Source organism: Tenebrio molitor, chromosome 6 (assembly GCF_963966145.1).
Source record: "Tenebrio molitor chromosome 6, icTenMoli1.1, whole genome shotgun sequence".
In the NCBI taxonomy this organism is placed as follows: domain Eukaryota; kingdom Metazoa; phylum Arthropoda; class Insecta; order Coleoptera; family Tenebrionidae; genus Tenebrio; species Tenebrio molitor.
The window spans coordinates 4763315-4787454 of NC_091051.1; the positions used below are offsets into that span (position 1 = coordinate 4763315).

The window sequence follows — 24140 nt, forward strand, 5'->3', positions numbered from 1 at the left end:
TATTACACAAACGATAGTTTTTTGACAAAAATCTTACTTCAGTTGAGTTCTTTCAAAGAAAACAATGTTTTTAGAAATCTGACACAACTAATGAACTGTTCTGACGAGGTGATGACATCTACAGAACTCGTTTTAATTTTTTGGTAAAAATTCTGCAATGAAACATTCTGTTCGATCGCATTTTCTCCCGAATGTCATGTGAATAAAACCAGTCACGTGATTTTCTTTAGCAACAAAGTAACTTTTACTTTACGATGATTGACCCCACTGCTCGCCGTTCCGTAGCCTTGCGAAGTCGTTTACCGTTACTTTGACAGAAATCGTAATTGGCGGTCGAGTTATCGGCCGAGGCGCCACCGTCGCCCCCGTTCGCCATATTGTTTGCTGCGGGTCCGCGTCCTCAAAGATGGCGGACAACGACATCGATTTATATGCGGACGACATTGATCAAGATTTTGCCCAGGTGAGTGATTTTGTGACATAATTCGAGTACTGGGGAGGCCGCGTGCCCCCACGGGGTCGATTCGGGTTGCGACTTGGGGGAGTCGGGCGCCGTCGATCGGTCACTATAGTGGGGAGCGATTGTTGTTGCCGGTACTTTGTTGCGTGATTGTCGACAAGAGCAGGTGTGAATGAATGTTTTGGTGGTAGGACGACTTCGGTGGCGAAAACGTGGATCTGTACGACGATGTGATCGCCGCCCCGGCAGCCACGAATAGTACAGAGACGACCGAGACAAACCACCAGCCAGCGACGACGGCCAGCACCGAAGAGACCAATGGGAACACGTACTCCACGCAAGGCAATAATATTACCCCCAATGTGGGGCGCCGCCACCAACTTTACGTCGGAAATCTAACTTGGGTATGTCCGAATCGCGTTCGAGGGGGCCCCCAGACTAACAGTTTGTTTCAGTGGACTACAGATCAAGATATTGCCAATGCGGTGCACGACATCGGCGTGAATGACTTCCACGAGGTGAAGTTTTTTGAGCACCGCGCCAATGGACAGTCCAAAGGCTTTTGCGTCATCTCGTTGGGCTCTGAAGCCAGCATGAGACTGTGCATGGACCACCTTCCCAAGAAGGAGATCAACGGTCAAAACCCCGTGGTTACCCTCCCTACCAAACAAGCCCTCAGTAATTTCGAAAGTCAGTCCAAAACCCGCCCTTCCCCCACAAATAATTCCAATAATCGCAACCAACATCCTAGCCACGCTAACAATTCCATTCCCCCAGGTCCTCACCAGAATTACGGCGGTCGCATGCCAATGAATAACCAGATGAGGGGGCCCATGCCCCCCGGCATGCCGGGCCCGGGAGTGCCCCGCATGCAAGGACCTCCAGGCTACAACGGCCCCCCGCAGATGAATCAAGGACAACCGCCGCGGTTTCAAGGCCAGCCGCAATGGAATGGGCCGAGACCCAACGGTCCGGGTCCGAATATGGGTCCCATGAGACCCGGACCGCCTCCGCAGGGTCCGCCGAGACCCCCAATGGTAAAATACTGACTGGCGGTGATCCACAAGTCGATTATTAGTACGGTCAGTTCCAGGGTCCCCCTCAAGGTCAGATGCCTCCTAGGGGGATGCCCAATCAAGGTCCGCCTCCCGGGCCGATGCGCCCCGATTGGAGCCGGCCGCCGATGCAGCAGGGCTTCCCGCAAGGTCCCCCTCACATGCAAGGCCCCAACATGGGCCCGCGGGGTCCACCTCCGATGGGGGGCCCGCCGCCGCAGGGTCCGCCTCAAGGGCCTCCGGCGCCGCACGTCAATCCTGCATTTTTCCAACAAGGGGGACCTCCCCCGCAGATGCAGCACCCCATGCCGGGTCCCATGCCTCCACAAGGACCGCCTCAGGGGCCGCCGCACGGACCTCCCCACGGCCCGCCCATGGGGCCTAACAGCGTGCCCCCACACGGGCCTCCGCACGGCTACGGTCCGCCCACAAGCATGCCGCAGCCCCCGTACGGCGGGCCGCCTCCGGATCATCGAACCGACATGCCACCCCTCAGCGAACAAGAGTTTGAAGATATCATGTCGAGAAATAGGACCGTTTCGTCGTCGGCTATCGCCCGGGCGGTCTCCGACGCCGCCGCCGGGGAGTACGCCAGCGCCATTGAAACACTCGTCACGGCGATCTCTCTAATCAAACAGTCTAAAGTGGCGAACGACGACCGTTGTAAAATTTTAATCAGTTCGTTGCAGGACACTCTTAGAGGGGTGGAAGATAAGAGTTATAGTTCTGGACGGAGGGATAGGTCCAGGTCGAGGGAGAGGGCGCACAGGAGAGGACGCAGGGAGAGGTCCTCGTCGCGGTACCGCGAGAGGAGTCGCGAACGGGACAGAGACAGGGATAGGGACCGCGACCGGGACAGATACTATGCAGACAGTTACAGGGAACGGGAACGCGAACGGGACAGGTCCAGGAGCAGAGGGGACCGCGAACGGGAACGGGAGTACAGAGACAGAGAAGCAGACGATGCGTAAGTGTACACCTGTAGCTTTTTTCTTGATTGGTAACGTTGCCCAGCAACGAACCCGTCATTCATTGACGTCACATCAGTTGACGCAAGTATGAAGTGATTTATTCGAAATTTGTCGTTTCAAAAATACCACTGAACATTTTTATATCAAATAACGTTACGTAAGTTACGACACAGTTAAAATTTCAAAGTGTTGTTGCATGTGATGATAATAAAGACATGTTTCGATCTCTTTCTCTCGTTGAGCTCTTTATCTTTTGCACCAGTTTAAAAAAAAAGTAATCCAGAGCGAGCGGAGTTCTTTTGGCGATTGTTGTTTGGACGCCATCTGTTGGTGCAGTGCGAAAAGCGCGATTTGCGCGGGTGCATCGCCCAGCTGGCGATTTGATTACGTTTTCCTTTTCTATCCAGGTCCCGCGTGTCCAGATCCAGGAACAAGTCACCACCGGACGCCGTGGATCCGTCGGGGGAACCCACGTCGAAGTCACGTTATTACGAAGACAGATACCGCGAGCGAGATTCAGGACGACGTGAGAGTGAACGTGAACGTGAAAGAGATCGCAGAGATGAATCTCACAGATCTCGACATTGAAGTTTTTTTAGTCCTCATAATATGTTGTACACCGCATACATGTCATTCATGTATTTAAAATATTATACTACTATTATAGTGTTAGGTCATAATGGTAAAAAAATCTTGAATTTCATTATTGTAATTGAAATGTTCATTATGTTTGTAATAAGTAACTGCTGTGCTGGAGAAGATTGAAGAAAGAAGCTTAACCGAGGAAGATTGTATGTTTTAGATAAAAAATATGGTTTAGACTGAGAATGGATTTTTATTTTTCTCTTTTTTATTGATTAACCAGTGATCGACCTGCTTTTTTCCATTATGTAATTTGTACAAAATGTAGTCGCTCCTAAACTGTTTTTTATTTTATTTTAAACCTCTTGTAAATTTCTTATTGTACACATCTGTTTTAATTTTATTTTGTTTTTTAGTTCAATGTATTTAACAAGGCTGTGATAACATGTCAATTAGTTGAAATTAGACGTTACGAGACTGTGATTTCAACATTTTTACCATTCAAGCTCAGACATTTGGCTTGAATGGTAAAAAGCGACGATTTTTTTTCAATCATTTCACATAAACGCAAGTAGCTTTAAGGGTTGTGAATGTTTTCAAAGATCTTTTGTATTTTTATAAATGATAGGCTTAGATAAATCAGCTTCACTCGAATTATTTCTTTAGAAGTTGATTTATTCAATCCCTGCAAATTGCAGTTCCAAAAAAGAACACCACTCGAATTGTATACAGCTTTACAGTATTTATTTTATATTTTTATTATTTTTGGAATTGTTCTCTTTTATGTAATTTGACGAAAACACAACTTTTTATTTTCCACATCATTTTCATTTGTAAAATTAGGTGGTAGGCAAAAATTCAGTTGCTTTCCGAAACCTGAAAAAATTTCGCAAGCAATCATGGGAATTTCGTTCACCATTCCCTCAACAAAGTACAAACGAATCATGTCAAGTGTAATTTTTTTATGCAATATAAACCATTCAACAAACCACAATGGTCTTGTTTGACAAAATGCGGAGTACTGTCCTGTAATTTAAGTTTCTCGGTTCCACACCAGGCGGCGCTGTTTTTGACGTCTGTCAAAATTCTCAATCCATTTGTTGACTTGTAGAAACCGTAAATTGCAAATCACGCCGAACTTAAAAATTTCAACAATAACGTAAACGCAACAGCGAGACTAGTTATTCAAGATGAGTTCAATAGGAACAGGCGTGAGTATCAATTTTAGGAAATCGGAACAAAAGTAGCCTTGCATAACCTCAAATTTTAGTACGATCTTTCCGCTTCGCAATTCTCGCCGGACGGGCGCGTTTTCCAAGTGGAATACGCGATGAAAGCCGTGGAAAACAGCGGTACAGTAATAGGACTGCGCGGAAAAGACGGCGTTGTCCTGGCGGCCGAGAAACTGGTAATGTCCAAATTGCATGAAGCCGGCACGAACAAGAGAATTTTCAACATCGACAAGCACGTCGGAATGGTAAATTTAACGTTTTCGGTGGATTTCTTGATTGACGTTTCTCGTTAGGCTTTTTCCGGTCTGATCGCCGACGCCAGACAAATCGTCGACATCGCACGACGCGAAGCTGCAAATTACAGATCACAATACGGCGTCAGTATCCCATTAAATTACTTAAACGATCGCGTCAGCATGTACATGCACGCGTACACCCTGTACAGCGCGGTGCGACCCTACGGGTGCAGCGTCATCCTAGCGAGTTGCGGCGAAGAAGGTCCCGCGATGTACACAATAGATCCATCCGGTGTCAGTTACGTAAGTTGCGCCACAGTTGTGGGTTTGTTTTGACTGAATTGCGTCGCAGGGGTACCACGGATGCGCTATCGGTAAAGCGAAACAGTCGGCAAAGACTGAGATAGAAAAACTGAAGCTGACTGGGATGACTTGTAGGGAACTTGTCAAAGAAGCTGCCAAGATGTAAGATTTTTTTTTTGGTGAAAAAAAATATTAATGTGATGTTTTAGTATCTATCTGGTGCATGACGAGTTAAAAGATAAGAATTTCGAGCTGGAGCTGTCGTGGATTTGCGAGGAGAGCCGCGGAAGACATGAGAAAGTGCCAGATAGTGTGTTTCTGGAGGCGGAGAAGGCGGCCAAACAAGCCATGGAAGCCGATTCAGACTCAGACACTGAAGACATGTAACAGAGTTAAATCGCTTCGGTTTTTTGTATTTTTATTTTTAAGTAATAAAATAATAACGATAGGTTTGTGTTTTGATAAAATGAATGACATGATTGACATGACTGGGGGAAAATGACGTCATTAAGATGGAGGCCGGGCGCGCCATTACGCATTTTGAAAAATTGGCTATTTTGGTTTTACTTTTACATAAAGGTAAATCACACAAAGACAACAAACACGATAAGGAATCCACATGACACTACAGACAAGAACACAAAGTTACGTAAACGCGATGAACAAGTCGTTATCTAAGCGAATGAATTGTATAAATTTGTAGATAAAGCGAAGGCCAGCAGTGATAAAGCAACTTCATCGTATTTAATTATGTGATTTGATCAATTTATTTAGTCATTTTGTACAAGTCAAAGTGCGCAGACACGGCCGTCGGGAACGTCCTCGCACAATTTCATGGTAATCAATAAGGCATTTTAGTAAAGTTTTCGCCGGCCTAGAAATTTATTATTTCCCCCACAAAAAGCTCGTTTAAAACATGACTAACAACGAACTGCGTAGACGAAAGGTAAGACCTCAAACCTGTGCTATTAATAACTGATTTGGGCAAGTGTCGTGCAGTAAAAATAAACCCAAACATAAAGTCTCCCTCCCGGTCCAGTAATTTAATGAAAATTCATAATTCAGACCCAATCCCGTGCCTAATGCATCGAAACGACCCCAAAACCACACATGACTGTCCAGAAAGTGGGTTTATCGCAAATCAAAAACATAACCTCACTTGTGACTTTTCATGGTAATCTCGATTTTCAGCATAGAGACCAAAATGGGCGCCCCGCGCCGAACAAGAAACGCAAAGAAATCAAGCCCTCAACCATCCATCGGTCATTTTTTTGTCTCATCATCAGCGGAACCATATTGACAATGTTTATCTGTAAGTAGTAAAAATCCACTTGAACGCAAACTCATCGCGTTTTAGTGCTTTATATCGATAACATTCCGTGGCATCTGGGCCACAAAGCCGTCGACAACATCGCCAAAAAGCTGGGCTACCACAAACCAGTACATGCAGTTGTGATAGATGCCGGAAGCACAGGATCGCGGGTCCTTGCATTCACTTTCCACGAATCCTACATTGGTAGGTTTGAAAGTCGGTTTCGCGGAATTCTAATCGTGTGTTTTAGGGGGCCATTTAGTATTAGATAAGGAGCTTTTTAAGTACACTAAACCGGGATTATCGTCGTTTGCTGATAACCCAGAAAAGGTAGTCGCGTCAGGGTGGAAATGTTTTGTACAATTGGTCGTTTCAGGGCGTCCAAACTATTGCAAATCTTTTGGAAGAGGCCAAGAACGAAATTCCGAAAGATTACTGGAACAAGACTCCCTTGATTCTCAAGGCCACAGCTGGGTTGAGACTCTTGCCACAAGAACAGGCTAAGAATTTGCTCAATTCAGTGAGGGCGTTGTTCAAAAGGACGCCATTTTTGACCAATGAAGAGAGTGTTGAGATCATGGACGGGACAGACGAGGGAATTTTCTCCTGGTTCACCGTCAATTTCCTTTTAGGTCTGACAAGTGACATTTAACCTAACCTAACATTTTTATTACTCCACTGTGTTAACAACCAAATCTACTCAGCAACAAACCTTACTCACCTCTCTAATTGTACCAATTTTCCTAATACTTGACTCATTTATTTATTTATTTGCGGGCTAAGACCTAAAGCAGACTAACCGCTTGTGGCGCCACCTACCACTTCACTCAATACTAGTCAGCTCCTTCCTTTTTACCTCCTGATGTTGTCCTAGTTGTGACGATTTTCTTTGCAGAGTGTATCCATGGCAACCCGGCGAAGACAGTGGCAGCTTTAGACCTTGGCGGCGGCTCTACTCAGGTGACCTTTTCCGCCCTGACTCCGGCCAGCCTTTCGCAAAAACAGTACATCCATCAAGCCGTCGCCCCCAACGGTTTCATTCCAGTCTACACCCACAGCTACCTAGGTTTGGGTTTGATGGCAGCTCGCAAAGAAGTCGTCACGTTAAACCAACCGAATCAGGTGAACGTGACGTCAGATTGCATCAATCATATCATTCAAAGCCGAAAGTTTCATTTCGGGGGCACCGACTATTACGTGAACGGGCCTAAAGAGAATTACCCGATCAGCAAGTCCAAGGACACGACGTACACGGTCGGACAAGAGACTCCGGTTGTTGATTTCAAAAAATGTTCAAAAATCGTTACTGATTATGTGATCGGGAAGGCCAAGCCGCCGGAAGAGTTGCCCACGAAGGTCATCTTCGCCTTCAGTTATTATTTTGACAGAGCCACCGAAGTCGGACTGATCGAGGAAAGTGCAGGGGGGAGCATCGACGTGGACGCTTTCAAGACAGCCGCCGAAAAATGTTGGTAGGTCAAGTGTGGAAACGTCTCTTGATCGGTTTTGTTCCAGCTTGCGCCGAACCCAACGCTGACCAACCTTTTATGTGCCTTGACCTTACTTTCATCTGGGTTCTGCTCGAGAAAGGATTCGGCTTGAGGGGCGACACGAAAATATTTGTAAGTCAGCGCAGTTGTCTCACGCTCGAGTAGAACTCTTTTTGTTTCAGTTATACAAAAAAATTGACGGACACGAGATCAGTTGGGCACTAGGTGCAGCTTACAACCTGCTGAGAGGTTGATTTTTATTTAATTTTTGAAAATGTTGAAGCACACGTGTTTATTTGATTGCTCCACAAATTGACTGTGCCTTAATGTAAATATTTCAAGTATTTAGTTGTTAGGCTGTGCAAAAATTCTTTGGACTTTTATCCATTACCGATTTTAAAAGACGTTTGTAATTTTTTCGTACCAATAAAAGTCACCTTTTTGTTTAATTGCAATGGTTGGCCACCAGGTGGCGCTTAACACAACTGTCACACGTCATATAAATGGATTTTATTATCAATATAGCCGAATACCTTAAAAAATAACAATAATAGAGTTTTTAACAATTAGATTCCTCTGGGAACTTGCGGTAAACACATGTTGTAGTACGCGGTTTTGTCCCAGAAATCGACGCCTTTCCATCCGCACCAGCCCTTGTTTTGCACCGTGTACAAATCGTCGCTGCCGGTGTAGTGCGGATCCAGGATCAAAAACTTCAAGTTCCCACTCTGCGAGTTGTAATCGACCCCTAAGATCGTGTGAGCTAAGACTCCCCCGCCTGTTCCAAAAACGAATAAATCAAAATCAACCTGTCACAAACGTCACCGCTACCGACCAATCATAATCGGTGATCCGTGATTTTCAAAATGGCTGACCAGCTCTGGCCCTTTACTCGCCATCTCTTCGCCAGAACTGACGTATAGGATCTTCGAAGTCACCCCCAAGAGCGTGTTCAACACGTAATTCACTTCAGTCGAGCCGATCCACTGCCTCGAACCGACGAAACTGGACGGTTTGTCGCCGATGTCCACCAGACATTTTTGTATGTCCTTGAACGTGGGCACTTCCTTATCGGTGTAACCTTGACACTTGAACCACGAGGCTAGGGTTTGGAGGGATCTGTAAGCGCAGCCCCAGCCGTTGTCGTCCATTTTGTTCTGACAGTAGTGGTAGTAGAGGTAGTTACCCTTGACCAGCGCCACTCTGCCCCCTGAAATGCGCCCGGCACGCCACTGATTAGTTCAAATAGAATTGGTAAAGTCGGCGGTGTAGTTACCCACCGTTGTCGGTCGGCTTGACTCCCAGATGGGGGTTGACCAGGGTTTCGCCCCCTTGATTTTTACTCTTGAAAATGAAGCAATTGGCTCGTCTGAAGAACGGTCTAGTTTGACACAGGAGTAGCTCCCGGTGAAGCGCTTCCCTTTCCGACACTAAAACCAACCAAATCAACCACAATTTTTGACGTTTCACTAGGTCTGAATCAAGCTCAGACGTGCCTTTTTAACCCCACGCCACATTAATTTTATTTTATGTTGAAATGTAATAGTTACATAGACTCTCGTCGTCGTCGTTCTTCAAGTAAATTTTTGTGACAAAATGGCCGCAGTCTTCGGGATAGAAGTGGAAAACTTCGGGTTGCGAGATTTTATTTTGCAACCGCTCGAATTTGTCCACGATCGTGTTTTCAAGCAGCCTTAAGTTTCTCACGGCACTCTCGACTATGATCTCGTACAAATTTGCGATCTTCGTTTGTCTGGGTACCATAGCGAGGGCATCAATAGAGACAGTAATGCTCAATGTTTTGCACTGTTCTGCAAAAGTGCAAACCAAGTCATAAAAAACGACAGTAAAACGTAACTTATGAGTGTGATAAGATATGATTTTAACGAATGACAAAAAAAAATGGCTCAAACAAAGAATTTCGTATTGTTCATTGTTTTCCACCATTTTTTACTTCCAACTGACGCATTTTCCCATTTTCCTCGCTGTGATGTCATACTTACTCTTGTCAAGGACGCAAAGTGGCGCATGCTCCTTCCCCCCGACCAACCCGTTCTCTTTGGTCATTTTCTTCAGCATGTTCACCCTCATCACGTCAACCTCATAGTTTTGCACCCTTTTCTTCCTAGCACCCCCCTCGCTGGGCTCGTTGGACTCATCGCACAACTCCCCGATACTCGGATTCCCCGTCACCCCGACCACCCCGCTCTCGCTGTCGCCCCCCAACAAGTAAACGCTGCTCTTATTAAACCCAAACGTCATAACCCCCGACGCTATAGTTTTCCGCAAATTGGTGAAAGACTCTTTGACCGAATTTGCGGCGAACTCGCACGTCAGCGGCACGTCGCCCCTCAATCTAACATGGAGAAACTGCGACAGGATTTCTTGTTCATTTATGGGAGTGAACTTGGTGGTTTCTAGTTGCCCATTTATGTGGAAACTAGCGGTGATTTGGTCGGTTTCGACGTTGTAATTGATAAAGACGGGATTGTCGGTGACGTACACCTCATTGAGACTCTCTTTGATAGATTGCTCATCATATTGACCATCTCCAATCTTTATGACCCCACAAAGGTAGATTTCAGCTGGGAACGAGTTAATCAACGCTTGTCCGTCCCCGTTTGCCACATCTATTTGCAAACCCAAGACCACAAGGTTGTTTTTGGCAACAATGCCGTAAACCTTGCCGAAAGAACCGTGATCTCCGTGTGAAAGTCTCTGAAAGTGAGGTTAGAAACATATGTTAGTCGATTCCGACGATCGTGGTCGGTCGAGTCGGTTAAAATGATACAAATCAGGACGGTTTCAGAGGTTTAATGCGAACTGCAACTTACATTTATGATTTTTTGTGATATTTTAAGCGAGGGTGTCATGTTTATGTGCCACTTGTCAATTTAACATAATTTTGACGTTTGCGTATAGGCAACCAACAATACGTCAAAGTCACGTGTCATTTCATCCCCTAAATTGATCGCGATGGGGGAGGTTGTTAGTCGAGTTTTTCATTTGTTGGAGCTTGCTGGTCTCTCCAGAAAAACTTTCGGAGGGAATCTGATGGTGAATCCTGCGGTGACGTCGTAGGTGGAGGGTCTGGATCTGGGCGGATTAGCCCCATTAATTACAGACACGAAAGTCTGAAAGTTGGCGAATTAATAATTGACCACCGTTTGCGGTTTATCGATGTTACAGTTTTGCATGTTTGATCGGATGCTTTCGCTTTTTGCGCTATATATTCCCGGAGTTCTACTTCGGTCGTGGGGGAGACTCCCGTATTACATTCCTCTGAAAACTCGATAAATATGTGAATAATGTAACAACTCATAAATCGAGTTTACCTTCAGTGTAGGTAATGCCATCTAAACTTCTCAATGCGGGTAATAAGCTTTTAACGGTCTGTCGGTACTTCGGAAACTGCCATATTTCATCATTTCCCTCGAGATAAATATGTTCCAGTTTCTCGCATATCGTCAGGAAGGTCAAGGTGCGTGTCATATTTTTCAGCCGGTTCCTGAAACCCCACAGTTCACTCGAGTCGCGCTCGATCCGCCCCCAACCTCCTCAAATCCACCACCCTCAAGCCGCTCAAGAAGGCGCACGGGATGCAGTCCTCGATCAGATTATCCGCCGCGTGCAGCTCCTCCACTCCCTCCAGCCCCAACATGTTGTCCAAGTGCTCGATCCCGCACCTGTTCACTCTCAATATCTTGAGATTCTTCAGGCCGCAGCCCAGATCGCGCAGCGACGAGATGAAGCTGCCGTCCAGAATCAACTCTCTGAGCGCCGGGATGTGGACGCTCAAGTGCTGCAAGGGCACATCTCTGGCAATCACCCTCAATTTCACTTGAGTCACCCTGTCCAGCTCTTCCGTCCCCGTCACTTTCACCTACAATCAACTTAGCACGCTTCGGAGGTAATTCGGGGTTATTGTTACCAAGAGACCCCGAAGGTTGTGCTCCAGAGGGACGACTATTCGGGCGGGGTCGACGTCCTCCTCCTCGGGGTCGGAGGGGGTCGTAGCCTCGTCGCTGTCGTCGTCGGAGAGCGGACCCGTCGGCAGCAAAGGGGCCATAAACAAGATGAAGTCCGAGGGTGGCCTGTTAAGGAAATTGTCGTCCAAATTCGGGGGCATGGCTGCACTTTAACGCCGCACCACTGGGAGTAACGTCGTCATGGAGATTGTAAATAAGTCTATTATCGATTGGAGGCGGCGGCTTTAACGTTGTGTTTTTCAAAATTGTAGTAGAGCGACGATTTTGGTTATCAGAGTAGTAGTGGGAGGTGAGCGGTACGGTCAATCATTAATGGACAGTCGAGTACAATATATATATTTAAAATAATTTCTCTTATTTTAACAAGCTGATATAACAAACATGCATAATTGATATCCAGACACGTAGATCGATAATAAATCTACAAGTAACGGAGACAACTGAAATGCACACTGAGCGTTGAGCACATCGCAGGAGATGCAGTTGGGTGGACTTGGAAATCTTTCATAATTTTGTCCTGTAGGCCGAAACGGTTGCATGAATCCATCCCTGAACGCAAACGATTCGGTGGAGCCGGGGGCGGACGTCGCACCCCATCTCGGTACATCGAGGAGCTGATATGCATCGGTATTGTCGACCAAGAAGAAACCGAAAATAACTCTACAATACAACGTTGTTGCTTATTGTTCACACACATTATAGCGAATTGTCTTTGTGGAAAGTCCTCAAATAGTGTAACACAGAATACTGACAACCTACGGGATGACTTGCTATTCCCTTTCAAGATCATCGCAGCACCACTGGTTCGACTGGTTCCCTTCAACTGGCAGCGGAGGCAGTTCACCTGCAACAGGCGTCGGTCACGCGAAGACCACATCTGCGACCGCTCACCTGCTGTTCAAGCAGCTCAGACTGATGGTGGTGGAGTCGTTGGCGGCGCCGGGGATGTGTCCCGGTATCGACTCCAGCAGCGGATACCACTGCGCCACCGGTCTCCTGGGATTGTCGAGCATCTCGAGCCAGTGGTCCCGACCGATCCCTATGAAACTGGACCCTATCGCCGTGCATCCCATCAGCTCGTTCGACCCGATCCTGCACCAGTGAGGAAGGTTAGGGAGAGTTCAACGGAAGAGCGGGGCGAGTGTTAAGGTCGAGTATTAATAGCAACAACGCAAAGGGTTCGTGTCTTGTTATAGTCTTGTGATTTTTATAAGCGCCTTCCGATCGAGGCAGTTACGAAAGAAGCGAAGAAGAAACGACAAAAAAACACAATTAAACATTTCACAATGACTTCTTGCCAGATACAATTCTCTTTTCGTGTTATTTGAAGCCAGGGACTTGATCCGACAGGTTAATTTATTCTAATACTCGATTCAATGTGAAACTGAATATTGTGAAACTTGGGAAAAATCATTTGCATTTATAGTGTTTTTAAATTGCAAGAAGGATTGACCAAAGCTGTAAACTAAGCGAGTCCACACTAACATTCGTTGCAAAACATGTTAACAATTCGGGACTAAGATTTACAATGTTTTGACACAGTGGGAACAGTTCTAGCACGTCTATAAATTCAAAATGTCAAACTTGGAGGTTATGTTGCTCTAAATAATAAAGTTGAATCAATATTTCTTAAGTTTTATTTGTACCATGAGCTGTTTCGAGTGTACTTTTGCATATCGGACTTAAATACAAATTAATTGTAACAATATGGCGGTCAGCTGTCATAAATTAAGTGCAACAATAATATACAGTGTTTACCAAGAAGACGACACCATATTGGAAGATTAGGTATTTTATTTATTTATTAATTAATTCCGCAGACATTTTACTGCGTTAATCGTGGCTGTTTGTTTTATTAATATTAAAAATATAACTGACAAGAATGATCACGTGATTTCTGGTACTTACACCGCAAATTTGACACTTTTTAAAGAAAGATTCCTAAAATCATGTTTATGTTAAATATATCGAACGGCGCTATAGAGGAAAGTTGGTTTCAATGAGATTTTATGCCCATGCATGTGCAAATTTTCAGAACAAAAATCGAAAAAAAAAATAGGGTTGCCATCATATTTTCTACAATATTTCAAAAACTGATTCAAAATGATTCCGAAAACAAAAATCACTGCGACATTAAGATGTTCAAGCTCAGATTTGCTCCCTCATGCATTTTCTGCTCGGTCAACTTGAAATTCAATCTTGGAATTTTGATTTTATAGTTGAAAGGGGTGAATTTTGTTTTGAAAATTTACACATACCCATAAAGTCCATTAGAATCAACTTTTGCTTACAACATTTTTCGATATATTCAACAGAAACCCCATTTTCGATTTTTTTCCGATGTCACGTGCTAACTTTGTACACTTGGCTTCAAAAAAAAACGGGAAATGAAATTTGACCTAATGTGAATTGGAAATTTAATTTGTCAATTTTTGTCTGTTTGACAGTAGTATTTGTATTTGCATAACTGACATTTCTGACACATAAGTGTAGTTTTTTAACCTAAATTCTAAAAGACCGTTTCAAACTATAAAAATTTAATAAAATTTGACAGAACTTTTTCTGACAGTTCCCGTTTTTTTTTTTTAAGCCAACCGTACGTCATATTTTTAGTTCGTAAATCACTTATTCCTCTATGTTTTAATTTCTAGACAAGCAGTGACGATTGCTGCAATAACATTTTTGCTAAATCAATGAATAACACATTTTTCTATCTGGTGTGAATTTTTGGTGGATCTAAATTCAAAATGTCAAACTTCTAGGTTATGTTGCTCTAATTTTGAAGTCATTTTGCATTTGCAATTCGTATCATTAGCTGTTGCAGGTACTTTTGAATGTAAATCTTGGAAAAAATGGTAGAAGTGATAATTTTTAAATAAGGTTTTATATTCAAGAACTAATTTTATTGTTGTAAATGTGAGTAAAATGATTTGCGTTTAATTTTGTTAAAGTGGTTTCGGACCGAGACGGTGACAAAATGTTATCGAACGAATGTTTTCTCGGAAAACTCTTGAAATGGGTGAAGTCTTAGAGAGGAAATGCTGTTGCTTTTGTCCGCTCCGTAAAATTGAAAAATGTTGAGGTAAAATTTTTTATTCGCGGGTTGTTTTTCAGTCGGTAGTGTCGCATAAATATGTCGGTATCGCTTACCTGTCATAGTCTATCACTTTGACTATGAGGGAGACCTCTTCGATGTTCTCTGCCGGGACGTCGAACACCAAAGCCTCGTTATAAACCGGCGACAGCGTATTTTTCTTGACTGAAGTCTTTTTCTTCTTTATCCGCTTCCCTTGGCAAAGCAAATACACTTTCACGTAGGGATCTGGAAAATGGAAGAGCGACCTCGTCCGACCGTTGACCTTTCACCTCCCAACTCTACCTGATTTTCCCGTGATGTCCATGGCTTTGAGACTCCTCCCTTTAATTATGGTGATGGTCAAGCGTCCGGCCGTCGGCAAGTAGCACAGCGATAACATCAGTTCGCCCAAATCGACTTTTTCCTGCGAACGAAAGAGACCATCCTCGAAAATCAATAGACAAAAGGAGAAATGCGTCGGGAGAGTCCTGCACGACCTACTTTCTATACGGGTCAAGGTTTCTCCCGGCTGGGAGCTTCCCTAAGGACAGCTGCAGCGCGTATTTTTATCCCCGCCGGCTTAAATTTAGACCGGTGAATTTTTCATCGACTCACCTGCGGAGGACACAAGATGTTCATGGTGTACGGCATCTCCTGCTGGAGGTCGGTCGCGTCCACCAGCCCCTTGAGCACGACGTGCCCGATCAGGTCGTGCCGCGAGAACCTGTCAAAATCGTACACAGAGAACTGGAGGTATCTCTGGCGCAGCTCTTCGTAAGGGACGCTGCAAAAAAATACACAACAAGATACATCATCGCCTGTCACCGCCCTCTGCGAATTATTTTAATTAACCCCGATAAGGTCGCGGCGCACTTATTGCGACTGCCAAGGAACCCCCATCGGTCCCGTTTTAATTATGATCGCGTCCCAATTAAAAGAAAATCTTCTTTGTTGTCTCGCATCGATCGGCAGCCGAATAATGGACTCGTTATTGGTCACTCAAGACTCAAATTGAATTTACCGGAATCATTAACGACCTCTGGGACTCACCTGAATATGAAGGTCTCGTTAAACACCGGGTTCAGATTTTTCCGGTGGACTTTCGTCTGGAACTTCTTTTTCCTGTCCGGGAGCAGGTACAGTTTTATGTATGGATCGCTGCTCCCCGTCGAGTCCTTGATGGGTAAGTCGCGGCCTTCGAACACCTGCGCAAAGTTGAAAAATCAACCGCCAGTTGATGGCGGCAACAAAATCCGGGAACAAAGGCGAATTAAGACTCCGGAATGAATTTACCTTGACGACGAGCCCCTCCACGTCCTTGTCGTATCTGAGGGAGAAGTGTAATTGGCCGCAGATTTCCATCTCGGGCCCCCCGGAGCTATCCGCCGACGACTGCCTCACTAAATCTTTCTTGTACAGCTCTGGCTGCAAGAGAACCGCCCCAAAGTGAGCGCAATATCGCCAAGCTCTCGAAAATTGATCAGCATTGTCTACCTTGATCAACCCCACGATACTGGAGTCGCTCCGGTGCTCCAGGGTGCAAATGCTGAACTGGACGTTGGAGGGCATGTCCAGACGGTGCGACAGCTGTCTCTGGAAGGTCTGGTGGCGCGTGGGCACGATGGGCAGCGTGGTCTGGCGCAGCACCTGCCAAAAATAACACCAGATCTTCACCAACTCCCCGACCAACAAATCAACTCCACCGATATTTCTCTCGATCTGCACCTTTTTGGCGACGACGTCCTTGTGCTCCTGGACATACTGCTGGGTCAGCGGCTCGGTCTGCAGGTCCGGCAGAGAATGACTGATCCTGATCGCGGCCTGTTGCTTCGTTATGGCGGACTCATCAGAGGGGTCCCCGCAGGTCTTGTCTCTTATCCACTTCCAGGTCGCAGCGCACTGATAACTCACCGCGGCTAGAAGGACTAACGCCATCGTCGTTAGAAAAATCACGCCCAAAATCTGATATGTTAGGATACCTGACCAGTCTGATTCGTCTGGAAAAAAACCCCAGGTTACTACCCCCAGCTCGTAATCTGGATAATGGATGCGAACACCCGGAGAAACACTAATCCGTTTTGTGTCCGCCGCCACTCTCGTCGAGATTAATACGCCGATGCTAATTGAGAGAATTCGAGTTGGCTTCTTGGACAAATCACCCAACAGCTCGGCTATGCACGCCGATACGCACGAGACCATTCCTGGATGCATATTTTACGAGGCGAATTCGCATAATCAGGACGCAGGACCAGGAGGACTTTTATGACGGTTTTAAAATGATGAATGGGGAGGAAGCCGCGCGCTTCCAAATCCGATTCCAGGCTGCTACTATTATAGAAATAATTTGTTCCGCTGCTTTGCATGGTAATAGATGGTTGCCTCGAGCCTAGCCACGCAGCTTTAGCTGCATCATTCTCGTAGTTTAAAAGGGGTAAGCAAAAGACTTTTTGTGTTTGCGTAAGACGGCAACCCTCAATACACTCCTGACAGCTGTCAGACAAAAAATTTGTAAAAACATGTCGGAGCTGATATTGGAAAATTTATTGAATCATATTTCTTTCCAGAAACGAATTTAAAACTCAAACAAGTACATTTGTGAATACTACAATGCATTTTTTGGTAAATTTGTACGTGGAACATTTTCCACCATTTGCTTATGACAAAATGTAGTCCAATCAGGTCGCTGCCAAATTTGAATTTCAGCCAATGACACGCCTAGAGAGAAAGAATGTATAACATGTTGCCTAAACAATATTTTTCTTAATCGAAATAATTAAGAAAATATGGCCTTTTCGAATAAAAAGGCTTGTCCCTACGTTACAGTTTTTAATCCTTTGCACGTGCACGTAAAATTCAGTCAGTTGACCTGAGTATGAAAGGAGAAAAGGGTGTTTTGCATGCTCTCCACTCAAGTTGCCCTAATGTCAACAAACGTCAATGCGACATCCACTATTTTTTGCTGGTCTGTCCAGTCTAGCCTTTTAAAGCTGAAGCTGTTGTAAAAGGATCAAACGAAACAATTAGAGTTTCAGAAAAACCCAAAACTTTTAACTCTAATCTGATCGAAGGTTTTCTGAAGTTTGCGCCTCCACTGCTCAACTCTCTTGTTTCTAGCACGGAGCGTTGTTTTAGAGCATAAAATATTAAACATTTTCCATGTTTGTGGGCGCTGAAAAGTTGAGTTATCTGTACGACAGACCAATTTTCCGAACCGGAGGCGTTATCCTGCGAATGCGGATGAGTGACTCACTGTGTACCCTGGCGGCTATTTACAATAAACACATAAAATTTAATGGAGTCTCGCACCGAAACGTGATCGATGACGGCGGCGACAAGCAGCACCGCAAGCAGAAGCTTTGTCCTGCGACACTCATTTGCTTATGCGAAAACAGTCCCCGCTGTCATTCCTGCGTCCCAAAATGCGAGTTGGCGTCTCGAAATGACCGACTCATTTAGTCTCCTGCGAAGGATGTGAAGGACCCAGACGGCGCTGACATAAAAATGAGCGCACGAAAAGCGAGTCCTTGCGAACACGTCCGCGCCCACCAAAACCGGTTTATTTTGCGAAAGGGGCCGCCAATATTTATGGTGGATTCGCGAGGCACGTGGAATCTCCTTAATCAGGAGAATGGATGGGAAAATGCGCCCCAGCAACCCTTTATCGGTTACAAAAGAATTCAGACCTGTTGCGTGATGCAACACCGCTTTAAAGCAACAGTTGGATTACAAAGCTCTCGCTCGCTTTCAAGGCTACTCGCTTCAAATTGATTTTACGTCGACCAATTAGAACACGCGAGCTTTTTGCATTCGCCTGAAAAGCTCTCCGTAGACTGATGAAAACGTGATGGGCAATTAAAAGCCAAACGGCGGATTTTACAAGTGGTGTTTGTTTTGGCGCATTCTTAGCGAAGCTCGCAGCAACAGGACGGTGCATCCAGTGCAGTAAATTAGTTTTTTCGGGGTGAAAAGCGCACAGTTTGTGAACGCTCGGGGATGTTCCTTTAATAGAAGCGTCGAGGGGAGGAATCGATACGAATCATATTAAAAACTGACCCTTTGTGTGGTTTTTATTTGAGGACGTGTCAGATTAACCCTTGCTTACTTTCGTTTGGCGATTTTCCACACGAAAAATTGGGTTCCGACACATAATTATAGCACAGAAGCAAGCCACTGAATTTCACATTATCAATCGCCAAAGCCGCCGTTCAAAAAACTCAACCCTCAATTATCCACGCAGCTTTCACACAACTTTTCCCCACAACAGGACAGGTTCCGATTAATCACCCGGGTTGCAAGAACGTCTTCGATAATTAATGCGTCCGTAAGCAAAGCTTTTCAACTGGAGACTCACGCCACAATACCAAATTTCAAAGTTTCGCCCTTGCACAGACGGGGTTAAAATAACTTGGTAAGTTTGCGATCAGCAGAGAGACCCAGGGCACCGACAAATTTCTAATCAGCAAGATTAACACCTGGAAACCGAGAGGTGGAAGGTCATTTTTACAATTTGCATGGAAATGAAAGCGCTCAAGGTCGGTTCGACGGCCCCGAAACGATCAAACTCACTTGAGCTATTTTCTGTAAAGCTTCTCAAAATCTTCCGTAAAAACATTTATATTCCAATGAACTTGTCTCCGAAGTTTACCGCAGCTTCGCGATTTTCTTCAGCCCACTCCGCTAAAATTTCCTTTGATAGAGGAAACACTTTGTTCTTGTTGTGATGGTAATTAGGTGGTGCAGGAGTCGTATCAGCAGTTGAAAAAATTCGCCCACGACGAATCCATTTCGCAGTTGAGGAATCATACGAATTGCTCGTTTCGATAATTATGAAAACTGCGTGGGCCAGAGCAACAAATGGATAGTGCTTTTCCAATTAGCGTCTTTTCGATAACGAAGAAACTAACCCTGAGGGTGGTTGTTAATTGAATTTTTCTTTATCTCGTTTGTTAAAAAGTGTCGAAAAAGTGCCATTTGAGGGACGTCTGTTCGTGACAAGCTATTATAAGACGTCACGAATACGCAACGTGATTGAAACACGCGACTTTATTTTGACAAAGTGTTAAATACGTTTCGTTCCGGCGCTTAATCGACACGAATCTCGGCAGAATTTTAATTACGCTTTTTAATAAACTTTTCTGATGGAGTCTCGTGCGTACGCCCACGCGCAACAGTCAGGAAGAATAAACAGATCCGATCCTGCAATGGCTTTGTCGAGATCCTGCAAATCGCGCCCGGGGTGGGTTAATAAAAGTGTGTCCGATATTTTGATCCGGTGCGATTAGCAAATCCTGGAAGTGGGCCGCAGACCAATTTGCGTTTGCAAAATCCGAATGAAAAACTCGCGAGCGGCCAAATATTGACGCTGGCTTTTCGGAAAATCTCCGCTTTCCCGTACACGTCCGTGATGTTTGCTTCGCATCCCTGGAAAAGCCCCCTTTGTAGCGAGGCCCGCGGGGGCGCTATCAAGAATCAAAGAGGGCGCGACGCGTATTAAAAATGTTGCGTGGGGGGGTGTATTAATTTGTGAACTCGAGATGAATAATTTATCGCAACAATTCGATTAATATCTCCGAGTCGGCGGCGGTTGGAGCCGGAGGGAAAAAGCGAAACCTTTCATGGTGATTGTTCCCGGTTAACCAGACTGTTCTGGTTCGGTCCGTAGTTCTCCGTTATTAGTTTTATTAAAACAGAGCTCGACTGTGTTGCCGAGGAGGTTTTATGTCCCATTAACCAGACGACAGGTCGCTATCGCCCCCCAAGATGAAGGGCGCGGACCTTTACCTCCCATTAGGGACGTTATTGGGTTTTGAGCCTCGCTTTTTCTCTGTTGCACCTAGGTCAAGGTTCGGGGCGCTCGGTGCCCCCACGATTCACGCCCCACAATACATAGTTCACTTGCCCCGCAAGATTCGACTATTGATCCGCCGTGTAACGAAGTTACTCTCAGATCAAAAGATACGAAAACACGCCTCTCCCAAATTTAATCATTTACAACGGTCGATCATTATCGTTGTATTTAATATTTCGCCAGAGATATCTTTGTTGAATTATCAAACGAGAAAACACGGAGCAACGTTTCCATTACACCTGCCACGTTCTGTTTATTTATGAATTTCGATGACTCGCGAATTCTGTTTACGTGTCTGCATCGATAACACAAATTACGACGACTTAAACAAACATTCAACTTCCAATCGTCCCCTTTTTATTCTTTTTGTAAACGACAACATTTGAGGTTAAGACTCCGCTCAATTGTCAGACTGTCAAAACGTCAACAAATTTGAAAAATTTATCGGCCAGCCAGTCTGGGTCAGACCGAACCCACATTTTTTCATCACGAATTCCCTTTCTGTTTCTGATTTAAATCACGCAACGATTGAATTTGCTTAATTAACAGCCGCGGAAATTTCTAGTTTTTTGTGTCAATGTTGGCACCGCAATGTAAACAATCGACAAATAACGACCATGTGACTAACCTCTCGCGCCGACTATTATCGATCATTTATTGCAGAATTGGACATCTTAGAAATGCTAAATGCAAAGAAGCGACGGAAAATGAAAGGAGGATTTCGTAAATAAGCGAATTTGGGGTTAGTAAACTCTAAATGAAGTAGGGTTATGTTGCGTGCATTGAGTGCTGTAAATTGTTCCGCAGGCTGAAAAGAATCTCAAAATTATAATTAAGTAGAGATTGCGAAGAGCAAAAGCGTGCTGTTGTTTATCTTTGAAATTGTCACGTGACGCGTGACGCCGAGCATCAAACTTCGAAGTAATAAGAGTGGATGCTAATGCCGCTACATCCTTCCTATTTTACTCATCTCCTCTAATGACGATTTAAAGATAACTTCAATCTTTTCAAAATTGTTGGGGCAAATCTTTTTGATTTTTTTGTTGTTAGGTTGGTTACGGTGCAGAAGTGTCAAGATCTCTGCGTTGTTTGAAGTTTTCGTTCAAAATCGAGAGAAATCTGGGTTTGTGTGTAGAACAAATACGGAGAATCGAACCGAGAGCAATAAAAACAGACGTTAATATTTGATCCAGTTCTTCATATCGACTGAAACGTAATTCCAATCTCCGAAATTTGTTACGAAACATTTTCTCATAAAAGGTTGGCAACGGCAAAAATGGAAAACGTGTCAAGATATGCAAGATTAATCAAATGTAAAGTGATTGAACTGGATCACAATACTTGTTGCATCTTTTACGATAACGATTTAAAGATACAGCGTGATCAACAATGACTGAGTCTGTTGGCAATGAAACAATTGAAAATACTAGTGATTTTTTTCTAGTAATTGGCACTGACCACGCACTGGCCGGATTTTTTAACTTGAGATGACATTAAAAACATTCTTGGTTATGTAGGTTATGTTTATACTATTACAAAAATTAACCTTCGTTGGTAAATTTTAAATTTGCCAAATTTCATTGTTACCAACAGACTCAGTCATTCTTGATCACTCCGTAGTTTCAACAAATAGTTTTCATTTCTTTTATTTGAGGGTTGGCAACGGCGCAAAGGTGTCAAGATGTCGGTGCTACGTCAAACTGTTTGAAATTTTGTTGGAAAATTGAGAGAAATTGGTGTCTGCGTGTGGAAGCCGTGCATAAATTTGAAACAGTGGAATGAAGGTGCGCTAATAAATGCGAGGTTATGTTATTTTTCACTTCATCCCGTGAATGTGTCTTGATCTAAAGAAATCCTGAAACCCTGTCCAATTTATCTGGATATTGCTTTACCTCAACACCACAGCGAGACTAAATCGCTCATAAAATGAGAAACGGTAAAAAGTGATTTTATTATTTACGTTATGTTATTACACATAAAGGTTTTTACTGTTTTAGCGACAGTTTTTAGAGTGGGCCACTTAAGTACACTTTACATTTTACTCAAAACTGAGACAGCTTCTTGAACAGTGCTCACTTACTAAAATTGTCATTTAAAACAGAACCAACAACAGATTTTGTCAGTTTTATTGTTCACATTTTTTTTTACTTTTAATAAATTGTAGAGAAAACAACGCCAAATAGGTACGCACCAACACTTTGTACTGGAATTGATATTAACGAAAATGAGAAGTAATGATTTCTATCCACACATTTTACAGTTAGGGACAAATATTATTTCAACGAATAATTCCAACAAATATGTTGCAGTTGAATCATAAAATACGGAAAAGCCGACTAATATTTTAAATTGGTAATTAATTAACATCATTATTCGATTGTTTGATGATTTTTTAATCACGGACAAACATTTTTTGGTCACAGTTGGTTAATATTTACATGTTTTGATGTTCGGACAGAAAAACCATTGATTATGCTCGTGTGGACGGGTTTTGGTTTCATTTCTGTCGAATTCGACGATTGTTCATTGGAACATTGATGATTTCGGCGATGAAACGGTGGATTTAGAGTAACGTTCATATTTAATGGGAAGGATTTTGATGTGGCGACCGTTCTTTACTGCTCAGGTTGTGACATGTTCATAATAAAAACGGCTCTGATGCCGTAAAACTCGGCGACTTTGTCCCACATACCACCTGTTTAATTATTTAACACGCTTCCCGTTGTCTACATCTCTACCCACTAGAAAGTTTGTACGCGTGTGTGTACAAGAAAATTTCATTTATTCAACAGCCAATTACCTCAGCCGCCAAACGTACACGTTGATACAGGAATTAGTCGTGTTGCCCTCAGAGATTTCGATAATCTTTGACATTTAGTGGACGGAAATTGTTTGCGTTGTGGGAGCGGATCGTTTCTTGGAATCAATTTGCGGATAAACACAATTCCACGTCGAGGGAAATCATAGGAATTTCTGTTTTGTCCCGATTGTTAAGACGCGAGCTGTTCATTTCCTGGTCATTACCAGGTAATAAAAAAACCGTCGCAAAGGGAGCACAATGGGCGAAAATGGGATCTATCGGAGCGGTGCAACAACGGTCCATGCAGCGATGCGTCGGGGGTTGCATTCGAAATAATGGCGAGAGTCGCTCAAAGGGTCAATTTTTGTGCGTGCGGGAAAGTTTCGAAGAAGGATCGACTTACGGTTCTGCCGCATCTATGGCCCGATCAGGAAATACACACAGACTCACTAAGGGGAGCAAAGAGCTGACCTGTTTCACTACCGGTGTCCGAGTGGTTGTGTTCTTCACTGGGAAGGACGGGCGTAACAGCAGCAGCGGCTCTCACTAGTCCCATGGTCGGCAGGAAAGTGTGCACTAAAGCTGCGAGCGGCGTCTCGACGCCTCGCCTGAAAGTTGGCGCGTTTCGACGCACGCATCCCGACGTCACACGCGACCTAGGCACCCATTGGCCAGGTTCAATGTCGGCGAGGCTGGGTTAAGGCCAGTCGACACAAGGTAGAGCAGGGATGCGGCCAGACTAACCCTCCCGATACCAAAAAGAACACTCGACGAGTCGCGGACGCC

At 44.4% G+C, this 24140-nt stretch overlaps 6 protein-coding genes across 13 annotated transcripts; 3 read left to right on the forward strand and 3 right to left on the reverse strand.

The window, feature by feature from the left end:
- The first annotated feature begins 304 nt into the window (after positions 1-304).
- On the forward strand, positions 305-3885 carry LOC138134012 (cleavage and polyadenylation specificity factor subunit 6-like). Of its 3 annotated transcripts, none has more exons than XM_069052068.1 (5): positions 305-463; positions 652-864; positions 916-1497; positions 1539-2482; positions 2894-3885. In XM_069052068.1, the coding sequence occupies exons 1-5, from the start codon at positions 407-409 to the stop codon at positions 3072-3074; spliced, it is 1977 nt and encodes a 658-aa protein (XP_068908169.1). In that variant the 5' UTR covers positions 305-406; the 3' UTR covers positions 3075-3885. The 3 variants fall into 3 exon arrangements, with proteins under 3 accessions (XP_068908169.1, XP_068908170.1, XP_068908171.1); XM_069052069.1 differs by having other exon boundaries at positions 1548-2482; XM_069052070.1 differs by having other exon boundaries at positions 1554-2482.
- A 231-nt stretch (positions 3886-4116) lies between these two features.
- On the forward strand, positions 4117-5287 carry Prosalpha7 (proteasome alpha7 subunit). Its single transcript, XM_069052082.1, has 5 exons — positions 4117-4279; positions 4339-4545; positions 4594-4839; positions 4889-5001; positions 5049-5287. The coding sequence occupies exons 1-5, from the start codon at positions 4259-4261 to the stop codon at positions 5224-5226; spliced, it is 765 nt and encodes a 254-aa protein (XP_068908183.1). The 5' UTR covers positions 4117-4258; the 3' UTR covers positions 5227-5287.
- Positions 5288-5544: 257 nt separating this feature from the next.
- NTPase (ectonucleoside triphosphate diphosphohydrolase NTPase) lies at positions 5545-8090 on the forward strand. 2 transcript variants are annotated; one of them, XM_069052078.1, is made up of 8 exons: positions 5545-5785; positions 6031-6151; positions 6197-6355; positions 6402-6481; positions 6528-6783; positions 7047-7619; positions 7667-7773; positions 7824-8090. In XM_069052078.1, exons 1-8 carry the CDS (start codon positions 5756-5758, stop codon positions 7893-7895), a joined length of 1398 nt encoding a protein of 465 aa, XP_068908179.1. In that variant the 5' UTR covers positions 5545-5755; the 3' UTR covers positions 7896-8090. The 2 variants fall into 2 exon arrangements, with proteins under 2 accessions (XP_068908179.1, XP_068908180.1); XM_069052079.1 differs by lacking the exon at positions 5545-5785 and adding an exon at positions 5805-5964.
- Positions 8091-8136: 46 nt separating this feature from the next.
- On the reverse strand, positions 8137-10585 carry Ufsp2 (UFM1 specific peptidase 2). The gene is made up of 6 exons (XM_069052071.1): positions 10476-10585; positions 9645-10359; positions 9192-9452; positions 8922-9071; positions 8477-8851; positions 8137-8419 (listed from the first exon to the last, which is right to left on the reverse strand). Exons 1-6 carry the CDS (start codon positions 10512-10514, stop codon positions 8208-8210), a joined length of 1752 nt encoding a protein of 583 aa, XP_068908172.1. The 5' UTR covers positions 10515-10585; the 3' UTR covers positions 8137-8207.
- Positions 10586-10637: 52 nt separating this feature from the next.
- On the reverse strand, positions 10638-11839 carry LOC138134017 (leucine-rich repeat-containing protein 56). The gene is made up of 5 exons (XM_069052081.1): positions 11573-11839; positions 11196-11524; positions 10977-11149; positions 10829-10923; positions 10638-10775 (listed from the first exon to the last, which is right to left on the reverse strand). The coding sequence occupies exons 1-5, from the start codon at positions 11768-11770 to the stop codon at positions 10644-10646; spliced, it is 927 nt and encodes a 308-aa protein (XP_068908182.1). The 5' UTR covers positions 11771-11839; the 3' UTR covers positions 10638-10643.
- A 111-nt stretch (positions 11840-11950) lies between these two features.
- Positions 11951-24135, reverse strand: LOC138134014 (synaptotagmin-10-like). 5 transcript variants are annotated; one of them, XM_069052073.1, is made up of 10 exons: positions 23826-24135; positions 16686-16703; positions 16432-16631; positions 16000-16353; positions 15757-15911; positions 15322-15490; positions 15010-15130; positions 14781-14952; positions 12522-12722; positions 11951-12474 (listed from the first exon to the last, which is right to left on the reverse strand). In XM_069052073.1, the coding sequence occupies exons 1-10, from the start codon at positions 23908-23910 to the stop codon at positions 12471-12473; spliced, it is 1479 nt and encodes a 492-aa protein (XP_068908174.1). In that variant the 5' UTR covers positions 23911-24135; the 3' UTR covers positions 11951-12470. The 5 variants fall into 5 exon arrangements, with proteins under 5 accessions (XP_068908174.1, XP_068908175.1, XP_068908178.1 ...); XM_069052074.1 differs by having other exon boundaries at positions 16000-16131; positions 16201-16353; positions 16432-16703; positions 23826-24122; XM_069052077.1 differs by lacking the exon at positions 23826-24135 and adding an exon at positions 23758-23797.
- Between the last annotated feature and the right edge of the window lie 5 nt (positions 24136-24140).

Bases quoted from the DNA above. Each gene is read 5' to 3' on its own strand.
- LOC138134012 (XM_069052068.1), top strand. From the start codon at position 407: ATGGCGGACAACGACATCGATTTATATGCGGACGACATTGATCAAGAT. The intron at 865-915 runs GTATGTCCGAAT...AGTTTGTTTCAG, and splicing joins ACGTCGGAAATCTAACTTGG to TGGACTACAGATCAAGATAT. The intron at 2,483-2,893 runs GTAAGTGTACAC...TTTTCTATCCAG, and splicing joins GACAGAGAAGCAGACGATGC to GTCCCGCGTGTCCAGATCCA.
- Prosalpha7 (XM_069052082.1), top strand. From the start codon at position 4,259: ATGAGTTCAATAGGAACAGGC. The intron at 4,280-4,338 runs GTGAGTATCAAT...CTCAAATTTTAG, and splicing joins TGAGTTCAATAGGAACAGGC to TACGATCTTTCCGCTTCGCA. The intron at 4,840-4,888 runs GTAAGTTGCGCC...ATTGCGTCGCAG, and splicing joins ATCCATCCGGTGTCAGTTAC to GGGTACCACGGATGCGCTAT.
- NTPase (XM_069052078.1), top strand. From the start codon at position 5,756: ATGACTAACAACGAACTGCGTAGACGAAAG. The intron at 6,152-6,196 runs GTAAGTAGTAAA...ATCGCGTTTTAG, and splicing joins CATATTGACAATGTTTATCT to TGCTTTATATCGATAACATT. The intron at 6,482-6,527 runs GTAGTCGCGTCA...TGGTCGTTTCAG, and splicing joins TTGCTGATAACCCAGAAAAG to GGCGTCCAAACTATTGCAAA.
- Ufsp2 (XM_069052071.1), bottom strand. From the start codon at position 10,514: ATGACACCCTCGCTTAAAATATCACAAAAAATCATAAAT. The intron at 10,360-10,475 runs GTAAGTTGCAGT...CCTCACTTTCAG, and splicing joins TATCACAAAAAATCATAAAT to AGACTTTCACACGGAGATCA. The intron at 9,072-9,191 runs GTAACTATTACA...GGTTGGTTTTAG, and splicing joins CGACGACGACGAGAGTCTAT to TGTCGGAAAGGGAAGCGCTT.
- LOC138134017 (XM_069052081.1), bottom strand. From the start codon at position 11,770: ATGCCCCCGAATTTGGACGACAATTTCCTTAACAGGCCACCCTCGGAC. The intron at 11,150-11,195 runs GTTGGGGGCGGA...GTGGGGTTTCAG, and splicing joins AGGGTGGTGGATTTGAGGAG to GAACCGGCTGAAAAATATGA. The intron at 10,924-10,976 runs GTAAACTCGATT...TCGAGTTTTCAG, and splicing joins TGGCATTACCTACACTGAAG to AGGAATGTAATACGGGAGTC.
- LOC138134014 (XM_069052072.1), bottom strand. From the start codon at position 23,910: ATGGGACTAGTGAGAGCCGCTGCTGCTGTTACGCCCGTCCTTCCCAGT. The intron at 15,131-15,321 runs GTGAGTCGATGA...TTTCGTTCGCAG, and splicing joins ACATCTTGTGTCCTCCGCAG to GAAAAAGTCGATTTGGGCGA. The intron at 12,723-14,780 runs GTAAGCGATACC...TCACTGGTGCAG, and splicing joins AAAGTGATAGACTATGACAG to GATCGGGTCGAACGAGCTGA.